This window comes from Scyliorhinus canicula, chromosome 3 (genome assembly GCF_902713615.1).
Source record: "Scyliorhinus canicula chromosome 3, sScyCan1.1, whole genome shotgun sequence".
Classification (NCBI taxonomy): Eukaryota; Metazoa; Chordata; class Chondrichthyes; order Carcharhiniformes; family Scyliorhinidae; genus Scyliorhinus; species Scyliorhinus canicula.
The window spans coordinates 169,325,653-169,341,248 of NC_052148.1; the positions used below are offsets into that span (position 1 = coordinate 169,325,653).

The 15,596-nt window shown below is 44.0% G+C and overlaps 1 protein-coding gene across 2 annotated transcripts in view; it reads left to right on the forward strand.

Annotated features, from left to right (window-relative positions):
• Positions 1 to 9,487: 9,487 nt before the first annotated feature.
• Positions 9,488 to 15,596, forward strand: part of nup54 (nucleoporin 54) — an 82,244-nt gene continuing 76,135 nt past the window's right edge. Inside the window, exon 1 of one of the 2 annotated variants that reach the window (XM_038791713.1) lies at positions 9,488 to 9,642. In XM_038791713.1, coding sequence (XP_038647641.1) covers positions 9,612 to 9,642 — 31 coding nt within the window. In that variant the 5' untranslated portion in view covers positions 9,488 to 9,611. The remainder of the gene's footprint in view (positions 9,643 to 15,596) is intronic. The other variant, XM_038791714.1, reaches the window with a different exon arrangement.

Below are 15,596 nucleotides of genomic sequence, written 5' to 3' on the forward strand. Positions count from 1 at the left end.
CAGAGACTTTTTCCCCGGGTGGAACACACCATTACAAGGGGACATAAATTTAAGATAAATGGTGGAAGATATAGAGGGGATGTCAGAGGTAGGTTCTTTACCCAGAGAGTAGTGGGGGCATGGAATGCACTGCCTGTGGTGGTAGTTGAGTCGGAAAATTTATGGACCTTCAAGCGGCTATTGGATAGGTACTTGGATTAGGGTAGAATAAGGGAGTGTAGGTTAACTTCTTAAGGGCAGCACGGTAGCATTGTGGCTAGCACAATTGCTTCACAGCTCCAGGGTCCCAAGTTCGATTTCGACTTGGGTCACTGTCTGTGTGGAGTCTGCACATCCTCCCCGTGACTGCGTGGGTTTCCTCCGGGTACTCCGGTTTCCTCCCACAGTCCAAAGATGTGCAGGTTGGGTGGATTGGCCATGAAAAATTGTCCAAAATTCTATGATTAACCTAGGACAAAAGTTCGGCGCAACATCGTGGGCCGAAGGGCCTGTTCTGTGCTGTATTTCTCTATATAGAACATAGAACAGTACAGCACAGAACAGGCCCTTCGGCCCTCAATGTTGTGCCGAGCCATGATCACCCTACTCAAACCCACGTATCCCCCCTATACCCGTAACCCAACAACCTCCCCCTTAACCCTACTTTTTTTTATTAGGACACTACGGGCAATTTAGCATGGCCAATCCACCTAACCCGCACATCTTTGGACTGTGGGAGGAAACCGGAGCACCCGGAGGAAACCCACGCACACAGGGGGAGGACGTGCAGACTCCACACAGACAGTGACCCAGCCGGGAATCGAACCTGGGACCCTGGAGCTGTGAAGCATTTATGCTAACCACCATGCTACCGTGAGGCCCCTATACTGCTCATACTGCTTAGCCTTTGAGTTTCCCAACATTTGTAATCCATCACCCTTTGTACGTGGCTTTAGTGACTACAGGTGTATTAGCCAGAGCTTGACTTTACATGAATCGACAACAACACATGTCAGAAATGCTCAGCAATATATCAGTGTGGTTAATGATGGCACCTTAGATAAAAAATTTTGCAGCATCACTAATTAAAAGGAAAGAAGTATTGAAGCAGAGAAGTATTGTCATGAGGATTATAGACATCATAAAGATGTTAGGCAAGCAAGCACTTCCTTTTCGAGGTCACAGAAATGAATCGGCCTGCACTCTAGATAATGAGGTTCTGAATCATGGCAATTTTTTAGCTACAGTGCAGTTGATGGCAAAATATGACCCCATTATGGCAGCTCACGTTTCTGCAGTGCAAAACAAGTCTAAACAAAGAATCAAACGATTAAAGCAACAAGGAAAGGCTCAAAGTAAAGGCCGTGGTGGACTTGTTACATACCTGAGTAAAACAACCATAAACATGTTAATCAAAATTATGAAGAATATGATACAAGAAAGAATTAGTCATGAAGTTTCTCAAGCAAAATATTATTCTATTCAGGTTCATTCAACACAAGATAATTCATCCAACAATCAGTTTAGCATTATTATTCAGTATGTGCTTAAAGGTATTATCTGTGAGCGACTACTTTCATTTGTGCCAAGTAATGATGGTACAGGACAGGGACTTTTTGATCTATTGATTGAAACATTACAGCATATTAAAATTGACCCCCAAAAATGTTTATCTGATAGCACAGATGGCGCTGCAAGCTACCATGGCCAGTATAATGGTTTACAAAGTAAAATTGCTGATGTGGCTGATCAACATGTTCATATATGGTGCTATGCCCATGTCTTGAATTTGGTGATAACTGAAACAACAAAATGTTGTGTGCCTGCAGTTTCTTTTTTCAATTTGCTCCAGAATATAGCAACTTTTGTGAAAGCATCATACAAGAGAATGGCTGTATGGATAGAAGTTGTTGGAAAACATCTAGGACAAGAAAAAATGAAACGATTAAAGCTAATTGGTGAGACCAGATGGTCAGGAAAATCCAATGCAGCAACAACTATATTTGGACGTTTTGATGATGCCGCTGCCAGTACTTTCATAAATCTATTGACATGCTTATCAATGATACAAGATTCAGAAAAATTTGATGCAAAAACAAAACATGAAGCAAATATTTTACTTCAAAGTCTTCTAAAGTTTGAAACCATATTGACAGCATTTACTTACTTGTATATATTTGAAACTACAACCCCGTTATCAAGTTATCTACAGACAAGTGGTGTAGATTTGTTTACTGCATGGAGTTTGGTAGATTCAGCTACAACAAAGTTGAAGGAACAGACAAGAACATTTGATAACGTTCACAGCAAGGCTTTGGAATTTGTAAATAAATGTAATGACAGGATTTCACAGATGAATATGGATGAAAATCAAACATTGGAAATTGATGCGTTGGAAACAGCATTGCCAGTTAAGAGGCAGAGGAAGAAGAAAAGAATGGCAGATGAGCTTATTGATGATGAAAGAAATTCCTCAGATTCTCTAGCTGATTTTTGAGTAAATGTGTTTAACCTAATAATGGATTGCATTGTCCAGTCACTAGAATCATGCTTTGTACAACACAAACAGTTGTATAAAGATTTGTCCTGCTTGGACCCAGCAAAGTTTAAAACTATTGCAGAGAAGGGCCTTGAAGATGAAGCATTGGAAGGTATTATTAAGCTGTTTCCACAAATCAGCAAAGATCAAGTAATATTGGAATTGTTTTCTTTTGCTTCAAACTTTGATGTATTAAAGCTATTGCTTAATGATGGTGAGAATATGGATTCCAGTTGCAACAATTGTAAAATTTGCAGCACTTGCCCATCGTGTGTACTAAAAATTCTGGCATCCAACAGACTTCATGACAAGGCATATGATAACCTTTATGAACTTTATAAAGTCATCTGCACACTAACAGTTACTCAAGTCCAATGTGAGAGGACATTTTCAAAGCTAAAGATCATAAAGACAAGGTTAAGTAATTCGCTGTCTGAGGAGAATTTGGAATCATACATGTTGCTATCCATTGAAAAGGAATTGTTAGATGAATTGGATGCAGAAGCAATTATTGGCAGATTTGCACAATCATCTAGCGAACACAAACGATTGCTCTTAATATAGTGGACTGCATGCAATGCTCTATTGTGCTTTTGAACTATCTTTTAATGTGTAAATTGTGCAGTAAACTATTTAAAAATATCAACCAATTACTTAAAAAATGTTTTAAATTAAAAATTCAATTATAACATTCTGTATTTACATTTGGTATCTACTGCCAGTAATATGTACAGTACATGTACACTGTAATTACTAAGAAATACACATTTTTTCCACAAAAATTTTAATTGTACCTTTTTTCCATACGTATTTTTTGAAAATTTTATTTATTCGTTATGAAAATTAAATGATAGCATTGTAGTTGTGGGTGGGCCCCCTTTGTCTTCTGGCAACCAATATTTTTAGACCCAGTCCGCCACTGAGTACTGGCAACAACACATTCCATCAATGTGTTGATGATCGAGAGTAGACCAATGGGTGGTTAAGCGGTCGAATTGGATTTGACCTGTGATGCACTATCAATTGACCACAGAAGCAAAGTTGTAGTCCGAAACTGGAGGCTGTAATAGACAAGATGTTTCCCCAGCAGCTCAGGTACAGAAAGGAAGCTGTGGGGAACACACGGGCTCTTATACCCCGCCTTACAGGGCGGAGCTACCTTACAGCTCTAACCAATGGGTGACTATCGTTACATACCATTGGGCCAATGAGCAGCGAGCCTTCTCCAGCAATGGTGTCTCGGCATTGCTAGTTACCATAATACCTCTAATCATGCTACCACAACCTGCTTTTTGTGGGCAATTTTATACATTTTTGAGTAGCTATCAGTGTTGTAGCTGTGTTGTAATAGCTTGACTAAGCGCATGGCTCATTCTGGAGCACTGCTGTCCTGGATGTTGTTTTTAAAATAATTTTTATTCAAATTATTAATATTTTAACATTTGAAAAATGTTACAAAACAAAAATAAACCCAACATAAAACCCCACGCCCAGTCCCACCCACCCTAACAGTTGACGGTAATTAGTTTTCCAAAATGCAGAATAAACAAACCCCATCTTTTGTGGGACCCCTTGTTTGCCCCGGCAAATTTCACCTTCTCTAAATCCCCCAGCCACACTGAGGCACAAGGTGCAGAAGCTGACCTCCAGTCCACCAAAACCCGTCTGCGAACAATCAGCAATGCGAAGGCTAAAACTCCGGCAGGTCTGATACCCCAAATATGGTCCCTCGGGGACTAAGCTCCAAGTCTACATGCAGGATCGTCGACATGGTGACGAAAAACAACCTCCAAAATTTCTCCAGCTTCGGGCAGGACCAGGACATATATAGATAATTAGCTGTGCCCCTCCCACACTGTTCACAAATATCCTCTACCCCTCAAACAGCCTGCTCATCCTCGACTTCGTCAGGGGCGCCCTGTGTATCACCTTTAGCTGTATCAACCTCAACCTTGCACACGAGGTTGAGGCATTCACTTTCCGCAGCACCTCACAGCACAATCCCTTCTCCAGTGCCATCCCCAGCTCCTCCTCCCACTTAACATTAACCCCCTCCAGAGACAGATATAGATATACATATAGAATTTACAGTATAGAAGGAGGCCATTCAGCCCATCAAGTCTGCACCGGCCCTGGGAAAGCTTACCATACTTAAGGCCATGCCTTCACCCTATCCTTGTAACCCAGTAACCCCACCTAATCTTTTGGACGCTAAGGGGCAATTTAACATGGTCAATCCACCTAATCTTTGGACTGTGGGAGGAAACAAGAACACACGGAGCAAACCCACACAGACACGGGGAGAACTCTACACAGACAGTGACCCAAGGCTGGAATTGAACCCGGGTCCCTGGTGCTGTGAATCAACAGTGCTAACCACTGTGCCACCTTATCTTCCTCCAAAATTCTCCCATAAATCGCCAAGACGACCCCACCCTCCAACCCCATCACTGACAACATCTCCTCTAGCAATGGACGTTGCCAGGGCAATCAGTGTAATGTCAGTGATGAAAAAACACTTGAGACCATTGTTAAGAATAAGGTTAATTCTCAGTTGGAGAAACATTGGTGAATGAGAATCAGACTGCTTGGATTTGTTAAAAGTAAATCATAGCTAATAAGGCAGAAAAGTCCTTTGATGAAGTTGCAATAGATTTTATATGTTATGATTTCCAAGAAGCATTTGATAAAGTTCCATATAGCAGTTAAAGGCACAGTGGTAACTTGGGTACAAAATTGGTCACGTTGGGCTTGAATACTAAATGCTCATCTAAATATTTCTTAAATGTTGTGAGGGTTCCTGCCTCTCCCACCATTTCAGGGAGTCTGTTCCAGATCCTCACCACTCTCTGGGTGAAAAGGTTTTTCCTCAAATCTCCTGCCCATGACCGTAAATCTATGCCTCCTAGTTATTGACTCCTCAACTAAGGGGAAAAAGGGGGCAGCATGGTGGTGCAGTGGTTAGCATTGCTGTCTCATGGCGCCGAGGTCCCAGGTTTGATCCCGGCTCTGGGTCACAGTCCATGTGGAGTTTGCACATTTTTCCCATGCTTGCATTGGCTTCAGCCCCACAACCCAAAGATGTGCAGGATAGGTGAATTGGCCGCACTAAATTGCTCCTTAATTGGAAAAAATGAATTGGGTACTCTAAGGTTTATTTTAAAAAACTAAGGGGAAAAGTTTCTTCCTATCTAAACAATCCATATCCTTCATAATTTTGTACACCTCAAACATGTCCCTCCCTCAGCGTACTCTGCTCTAAGGAGAACAACCCCAGCGCAACCAGCCTCTCTTCATAGCTGAAATCTTCCAGCCAAAGTAATGTCCTGTGAATCCCCTCTGCAACCTTTCTAGTGCAATGACATCCATCCTCTAGTGCGGTGACCAGAACTGCAAACAGTACTCAAGTTGTGGCCCAACAACTGTTTTATACAGCTCCATCATAACCTCCCTGCTCTTATATTATATCCCTCGGCTAATAAAGGTAATTATCCCAAATGCTTTAACCATCTTATCTACCTGTCCTGCTGCCTTCAAAGACTTATGGATATGCACCCCAAGGTCCCTCTTGTCCCCTGTACTTCCCAGCATCCTACCATTTATTGTATATTCCCTTGCCTTGTTAGTCCTCCCAAAATGCATCACCTCACACTTTTCAGGGTTAAATTCCATTTGCTACTGTTCTGCCCATTTGGTCTATTTCATCCTGTATCAAAGGCTTTCCTCCTCACTATTTACCACACCACCAATTTTTGTGTCATCTGAAAACTTACTGAATCTATCACCCACATTCCAATCTAGATCATTTAAAAAAAATAAATTTAGAATACCCAATTCATTTTTTTCCAATTAAGGGGCAATTTAGCGTGGCCAATCCACCTATCCTGTACATCGTTTTTTGTGTGTTGTGGGGGCGAAACACATGCAAACATGGGGAGAATGTGCAAACTCCACACGGACAGTCACCCAGACCCGGGATCGAACCTGGGACCTCAGCGTCGTGAAGCCACAGTGCTAACCACTGTACTACAGTGCTGCCCTCCAATCTAGATCATTAATGTACAGTACAACCAGCAAGAGACCGCGCACCGATTCCTGCGGAATATCACTGGACACAGGCTTCCAGTCACATGAACAACCTTTGACCATCACCCTCTGCTGCCTGCCACTAAGCCAAATTGCCCTGGAAACCATGATTACTTTCTTGATCAATCTCCTATGGGGGACCTTGTCAATAGCCTTACTGAAGTCCATGTAGGCAACATCAACTGCATTGCCCTCATCTACACACCTAGTCACCTCCTCAAAAGATTCCATCAAATTTGTTAGACATGATCTCCCTTGACAAAGGCATGCTGACTATCCCTGATTAATCCTTGTGTCTCCAAGTGGAGATTCATTCTGTCTCTCAGAATGTTCCCCAATAATTTCCCTAACACTGATGTTAGACTTACTGGCCTGTAATTACCTGGTTCTTCCCTACTTCCCTTCTTGAATACTGGTACCACATTAGCTGACCTCCAGTCCGCTGGCATCTCGCCTGTGGCCAGAGAGGATTTGAAAATAAATCTCAGAGTCCCTGCAGTCTCTTCACTTGCCTCACACAGCAGCCTCGGATACATCTCATCTGGGCCTGGGGAGTTATCCACTTTTAAGCCTGCTAAAACCGCTAACACCTCCCTCTCAATACTAATCTGTTCAGTTATATCATAGTACCACTGCCTGCTTTCTACACATACTTCTCTATAGTGAACACATGCAAAATATTCATTTAATACCCCCTCTACATCTTTGAGCTTCACACACAGGTTACCACTTTGGTCCCGAATAGGTCCTACTCATAACTAGTTACCCTCTTGCCCTTAATATTCTTCAGAAACACCTTGGGATTCTCGTTTTTCCCCCTCCAGTATTTTTTATACCCCTCTTCATTCTTTTGATTTATTTTTTAAGTACACTCCTGCACTTACTATACTTTTCTAAGGCATCAATGTTTCAGCCCTCTGTATCTGCCATAAGCTTCCCTTTTTTCCTGATTGAATCCTGTATTTCCCTTAACTAGTGTTCTCTGGGGTTCTCTGGAATTTTTGGTCCCACACTTTAGCTTTCCAGGAACACAATGGCGTTGTACTCTGTTTCCTTTTTGAATCACTCCCACTGCTCTGATGTGGATTTTCCTACAAGTAGTTGGCTCCCAATCCATTTTGGCCAGATCCTGTCTTATCCTATTAAAATCGGCCTTCCCCCAATTCCGTACTTAGCAGTGCCATAAGGAAGCAGTGACTGCTGATTGTGTTAACCACATGAGACATCAGATCAAGGAGGGACCCAGGCACAGGTGAGTGCAGGAGAGGGGTTGCTGGCTTTGTGGAGGGGGGGGGGGGGGGGGTCAGCCTCTCAGTGGCAGCCTCCCCCTTCCTAATGGATTGGATTGGATTTGTTTATGGTCACGTGTACCGAGGCACAGTGAAAAGTATTTTTCTGCAAGCAGCTCAACAGATCATTCAGTACATGGGAAGAAAAGGGAATTAAACAGAATTCAAGAAAATACACGAGAATACATAATAGGGCAACACAATATATACAATGTACTACATAAGCATTGGCATCGGATGAAGCAGACATGGATGTAGTGTTAATGAGGTCAGTCCATTAGAGGGTCATTTAGGAGTCTGGTGACAGTGGGGAAGAAGCTGTTTTTGAGTCTGTTCGTCCGTGTTCTCAGACTTCTGAATCTCCTGCCCGATGGAAGAAGTTGGAAAAGAGAGTAAGCCGGGTGGGAGGGATCCTTGATTATGCTGCCTGCTTTCCCCCGGCAGCGGGAGGTGTAGATGGTGTCCATGGATAGGAGGCAGGTTTGTGTGATGGACTGGGCGGTATTCACGACTCTCTGAAGTTCCTTGCGGTCCTGGGCCGAGCAGTTGCCATACCAGGCTGTGATGCAGCCCGATAGGATGCTCTCTATAGTGCATCTGTAAAAGTTGGTAAGGGTTAATGTGGACATGCCGAATTTCCTTAGTTTCCTGAGGAAGTAAAGGCGCTGTTCTGCTTTCTTGGTGATAGCGTCCTTGCAGGTCCTTTGATCTGGAATAGAGTACCTTTGAACACTGGAGCCCATGCAATCCTGCTAACAAACCAGAACAGGGTTAGCTTGTGCTCCATGCTGAGTGAGCCCCCAGCCATCTCTGGGCTAATACCAATGGCGACTATATGAGGCCCTTAAGTGAGGATCAATTACTATCAATGGGACTTCCTGCTACAGACCTAATCAGAGTGGAGATGGGGACCTACCCATCACCCTCTTATCTGATTAAATACCTCCTTGCCAACAAAAATGCTGTGGGGAGGGCACCAGATACAGTCCTAATTTGAGAAGGAATAGAGTTCTGGTTTTACCCATATCTCGTTTTGGGAATTCCAATATCTTTAATAGAATATCTGTAAAAGATCATCTCAAATGAGTACTTCACTCAAAAAAAGTTACCAATTACATTCAAACAAAAAGAGTGTTGTGGTTGTTTAGCAGGACAGGTACTGGCAGCAATTCTGAGAATTAGTGATTCTAAAAGGATAGCCTGTAGCTGAATTACATCGTTCAAACGGGATGAACTTAACAGATGCAAATTATTCAGGTGTTTTGCCATAATTTAAGTATATTGTGAACCAATGTACTGGCTGTCATTTTTTCCCCAGGAGTCTACCTGATAGATTTTACGGCCTTAAAGTAATTGCCCGTTCTATGGAGCGCAAGTGTTTGATCATGTGTCCCATGAAGTGTATGTAACTGCGGTCTTTCCAGGTGGCTGTGACATACATAAACGCCTCATGCCCCTGCTTCTTTGTGACAACATCTCCCACTCCTACGTATCAGTCATATAACAGATACGAGGAAGACCTGAATATCTGCATGATAATGTCTTCGCTGGTTGCAATTCCCACTCCACTGCAGAAGCGGGTCAAATGTATAGCTTCAACAACGGTGGTGACCTGACTAAAATCTCCGGGTGCGGGGAGGCAGGCGGAACGTTCTCGTGCTGCAGATTTCACTCCACCCGGATGGCAATGTGGTGACGGAGCGGGCGCGCGCTGAAGTATGGCGTTCAATCTGGGCGGTGGGACCTCAGGTGAGTCCGAGAGCAGGAGGAGTTCGGAAAGAGGAATGGAGTTCAGCCACAAAATGGGGAGGGAGGGGAAATCAAGGGATCACAGAGATCACGGAGATAATAGTGGCGGCCGGCCGCCCATGGCCTGGCAGCGCGAGGGGCCTGTCTGCAGGAGCCCTAGGATTTGGAATGTGGCCCGGATCCGGGAGAGGACGACCCCTGGTTGGGCTGCAGAGTAACCAGAGACATGCAGGGAGGTGGAATCAAACTGCACATGGTCAATATGCTGGAAAGACAGCGCCTTGGTCAGACTCTCTCTCTCTCTCTCTCTCTCTCCCTCCCTCCCTGGCCTCCCCATCAGTAGGAGCCACTGAGGGTGGGAGGAATGCAGAGCAAATTCACCAGACTGAAGGTGAAATTATGAAGACATGCTGAATAAAACGTGCTCTGTATTCCCTGGAGTTTAGAATATGGAGGTCCGACGTAATCGAGACGTTTATTATGATTAGTACGATATCGATTTGGTTTCCACTAGTGTGACTGGGGAGTTGGTGTGTGAGGTAGATTTAGAACAAGAGGGTAACATCTTCAAAGCTAGTGTTAAGTAATTTAGGAATTAAATGAGGAAACGTTTTTTCATATTGTTGACATGGTGGGATAGGTTTCTCGGTTACTGATTCATTAACTTAACCCTTGCACTACTATAAGCTCAAGGCTGGAGAAAGCCTAGAGGTTCTGAAATACAAAGCCCAATACTGCAGAGTGTACAAAGTGTGGGGATGGAATTAAAAGGGGAGTTAGAAACATAAACTTTCGGAGGGCATGGAAAATATTGGTGAGTAAAATTAAGGAAAGCCTAAAGTTTTTATAAATAAATAAGGGCGAAAGAAGATATCTAAAGAAACAGCAGGGTTTATTAGATGCCAAAAATATAACCTGTGTATGGAGGCAGCAGATGCATACGTTGTTCTTTTTTTAAAAAACATTTTATTAAGGCATTTATGATTTTATAACCATAAACAATACAAATATACACATAGTTCAGTGTGTAACACATCCCTCCATCCCCTCTTGTTCTCAACTACTCTAAATACAAAATAGGCTAAACCCCCCCCCCCCCCCCCCCTTATTGAATCTGCTGACAGTTTAGTTTTCTCCAAGGAAGTCGATAAACGGCTGCCACCTCCGAACGAACTCTAACATTGATCCTCTCAGGGCGTACTTAATTTTCTTAAGTCTGAGAAACCCGGCCATGTCACTAACCCAAACCCCTGATTTTGGGGGCTTTGAGTCCCTCTATAATAAGATCCATCTCTGGGCTACCAACGAGGCAAAGGCCAAAACGTCAGCCCTTCTCGCCCCCTGGGCTCCTGGATCTTCCGACACTCTGAAAATCGCCTCCTCTGAACTCCACCCTTGTTTTGAGCACCATGGACATGACATCTGCAAATCCCTGCCAGTATCCCCTAAGCTTCGAGCATGCCCAAAACATACGGACATGGTTTGCTGGCCCTCCCGTGCACCTCACACACTTGTCCTCTATCCCAAAAAACTTGCTCATCCGAGCCACCGTCATGTGTGCCTGGTGAACAATTTTGAATTGTATCAGGCTGAGCCTGGCACATGATGAGGATGTATTGACTCTGCTCAGAGCATCATCCCACAGACCCGCCTCTACCTCCCCTCCCAGCTCATCTTCCCATTTACGTTTTAGCTCACCTATCTTGAGTTTCTTTGTAGATATCCAAAAGCTTCCTCTCCCCCACCCCCATTTTAGAAACTATCTTGTTTTGCTTCCCCTGTGCTGGTAGAAGCGGAAAGGTCGCACCCTGCCTTCGCACAAAATTCCTTATCTGCAGATATCGAAACCCATTCCCTCCCGGCAATTCAAACTCCTCCTCCAAATCCTCTAAACATGGAAAGCTCCCATCGATAAATAGATCCCCCAGCCTCTCAATCCCTGCTCTCTGCCACATCTGAAACCCCCCCCCCCATCCAGCCTCCCTGGGACTAACCGGTGATTACCACAAATTGGAGCCAACACCGACGCACCCTCCACTCCCATATGGTTCCACCACTGCCCCCAGACTCTCGGGGCCACCACCATCACCGGGCTTGTGGCGTACCGGGCCGGCGAGAAAGTCAGAGGAACTGTTACCAATGCCCCCAAACTTGTGCCCTTATGTGATGCCACCTCTACTCACTGCAACACCGACCCCTCCCCGCTACCCACTTCATGATCATGGCTATATTTGCCGCCCGGTAATAAGTACTACAGTTCAGCGCGTGCGCAAACCAAACATTCTCTTTCTCTCTCTCTCTCTCTCTCTCTCTCTTTCTCTCTTCCCCTCTTTCTTCCCCCCCCCCCCCTCTCAGGGTTTTACACGCCCACACAAAACCAGAGTTCACCCTATTCACCCACTTAAAGAAGGCCTTTGGTATGAAAATTGTGACACACTGGAAAATAAAGCATACGTTGTTCTTAATGAATACTTTACCTTTGTCTTCACAAAAGCAAAGATTGATGCAAACACTTGGGGGTAAAGGTAGTGTCAGTAGAAACATTGAAGTATCTTTGAAAGTAAATAAATTGCCAGACCTGGATAAGGTGCATCTAGGCTGCTAAGCAAAGGAGGAAGTGAAGCTCTGAACATGAATTTTGAAATCCTCTCTGGCTATCAGTATGGCGCTGAAGGACTGGGCGATTGACATTGTGATGTTTGTAGAAGGAGGCAGGGATAGACTGAGTAATTGCAGACCTAACTTTGGCAAGATGGGGGATTTTGATTTGATTTAATTTATTGTCACATGTACCGAAGTACAGTAAAAAGTATTTTTCTGCGGCCAAGGGAACGTACACATTATGTACATAGTAGACAAAGAGAATAATCAACAGAGTACATTGACAAATGGTACATCGACAATCATTGATTGGTTACAGTGTAGAACAAGGGGCCAAATAAAGCAAATACATGAGCAAGAGCAGCATAGGGCATTGTGAATACTTTCTTACAGGGAACAGATCAATCCGAGGGGGGAGTCGTTGAGGAGTCTTCTATCTGTGGGGAAGAAGCTGTTCCTATGTCTGGATGTGCGGGTCTTCAGACTTCTGTACCTTTCTGTCTGATGGAAAGGTTTGGAAGAAGGCCATGCCTGGGTGGGAGGGGTCTCTGATAATGCTGTCTGCCTTCCTGAGGCAGCGGGAGGTGTATGCAGAATCAATGTGAGGGTGGCAAGCTTGTGTGATGCGTTGGGCTGAGTTCACCACACTTTGCAGTTTCTTGCGGTCCTGGACCGAGCAGTTGCCATACCAAGCTGTGATGCTATATTCTATAAGATGCTCTCTGTCGCACAACTGTAGAAGTTTGAGAGAGTCGATGCAGACATGCTGAATTTCTTTAACTTCCGTAGAAAGTAGAGACGTTGTTGGGCTTTCTTGACTGTTGCATCAATGTGAGTGGACCAGGACAGACTGTTGGTGATGGTAACCCCCAGGAATTTAAAGCTATCGACAATCTCCACTTCAGAGCGATTGAAGATCCAAGGGCAAGGATTGTGTGTCGTGCTGCGCTTCCTGAAGTCGATGATCAGTTCTTGGTCTTTCCGACATTTAGAGAGAGGTTGTTTTCGGTACACCATGCAACCAAGTGATTTATCTCTCTTCTGTAATCTGATTCGTCGTTGTTTGAGATACGTCCCACCACAGTCATATCATCTGCAAAGTTATAGATTGAGTTCGAGTTAAATCTTGCCACACAGTCATGTGTGTATAGGGATGGAATTACTTGGAAAACTCAAAACAATAATGTGCCCCTTTCTAAATGATTGATAATCAAGGACAGTGAGCATCGATTTGTTCAGAGAAAGTGTCTGACGACCTTGCATTTTTTGATGGCATAACAAGAACAAAGAAAATTACAGCACAGGAACAGGCCCTTCGGCCCTCCCAGCCTGCGCCGATCCAGATCCTTTATCTAAACCTGTCTCCTATTTTCCAAGGTCTACTTCCCTCTGTTGCCGCCTGTTCATATACCTGTCTAGATGCCTCTTAAATTATGCTATCATTTAAGTAATAGTATATTTTGATGTTTATGTGAATTTTAGTAAGGGTTTTGACAAGGCTTCACATGGCAGTCTGGGCAGAAAAGTAAATAATAATATAATACTCTTTATTATTGTCACAAGTAGGCTTACATTAACACTGCAATGAAGTTACTGTGAAAATCCCCTCCGGCGCCTGTTCGGGTACACTGAGGGAAAATTCAGAATGTCCAAATTACCTAACAGCACGTCTTTTGGGAGGAAACCGGAGCACCCGGAGGAAATCCACGCAGACACAGGGAGAACGTGCAGACTCCGCACAGACAGTGACCCAAGCCAGGAATCGAACTGGGGACCTTGGCGCTGTGAAGCAACAGTGCTAACCACTGTTCTAAAAGCCCAGGGACTCCAAGGGCAAGTAGCAAGTTGGATATAAAATTGATTCAGTAGGAAACAAAGCTTCATGGTTGATGGATATTTTGTTGACTGGAAGATTGTTTCCAGTGAGGTTTGTCAGAGCTCATTACTGGGTCCTTTTTTCTTTGTAGTGTACATCAATGACTTTGAGAGAGCCTCCAAAAGTGCTACAACCAAGGGGCGAATGAGGACTGAAAGAAATTAGCATTAGTAAAAATGTAGTATTACACAAATTAATAGGACTGAAAGTTGATCAATCCTGTGGACCTGATTATCCTAGAGTGTTGAAAGGGATGGCTGTAGAGATAATGGATGCATTTACAGTGCAGAAGGAGGCCATTCGGCCCATCGAGTCTGCACCGGCTCTTGGAAAGAGCATCCTACCCAAGCTCACACCTTCACCCTATCCCCATAACCCAGTAACCCCACCCAACACTAAGGGCTCTTTTGGACACTAAGGGCAAATTAACATGGCCAATCCACCTAACCTGCACATCTTTGGACTATGGGAGGAAACCGGAGCACCCGGAGGAAACCCACGCAGACATGGGGAGAACGTGCAGACTCTGCACAGACTGTGACCCATGCCGGAATCGAACCTGGGACCCTGGAGCTGTGAAGCGATTGTGCTATCCACAATGCTACCCTGCTGCATTGGTGGTCATCTTCCAAAATTCTGCAAATTCCGGAATGGTCCTGCAGATTCGGAGGTGCAAATGCCAGCCCACTATTTAAGAAAGGAGGGAGGGAGAAAATGGTGAATTAAAGACCTGTTAGTAGTAGGGAAAATGCTGGAATCTCTTATAAAGGATATGATAACAAGTAAATAATGGTGGGATTGAGCAGAGTCAGCATGTATTTATGAAAGAGAAATTGTGTTTGGCAAATCTGTTGGATTTGTTTTGAGGATATAACAAGCAGAATAGATAAGGGGGAAAACCAGTGGGTGTAGTACATTTGGTTTTTCAGAATGTTCTCGCTAAGGGGGTTAGTAAACAACATTAGAGCACATGGGATTGGGGCTAATATACTGGCATGGATTGAGAATTGACAATGGACTGAAAACAGACAAGAGGAATAAGCTGGCCATTCTCAGTTTGGCAGGCTGTGACTAGTTGGGCATTGCAAGGATCTGTACTTGGGGCCCCAGCTATTCGCAATGTATCAATGATTTTGATGTGGAGACCAACTGTAACATTTCCAAGTTTCCTGGTGACACAAAATTAGGTAGGAATGTGAGTTGTGAGGAGGATGCAAAGAGGCTTCAAGTGGATTTAGACAGGCTAATTGAGTGAGCAAGAAATACATGGCAGATGGAAGATCATGTGGAAAAATGTGAAGTTATCCACTTGGTAAAGAAAACAAAAATGCAGAATGTTTCTTCAATGGTAAGAGATTGGGAAGCATTGATGTCCAAAGGGACATGGGTGGCCTTGTTTATAAATCACTTTAAACTGCAGCAAGCAATTAGGAAGGCAAATGAGTCTAGAACTGGTGACACAGTCTCGGAATAAGAG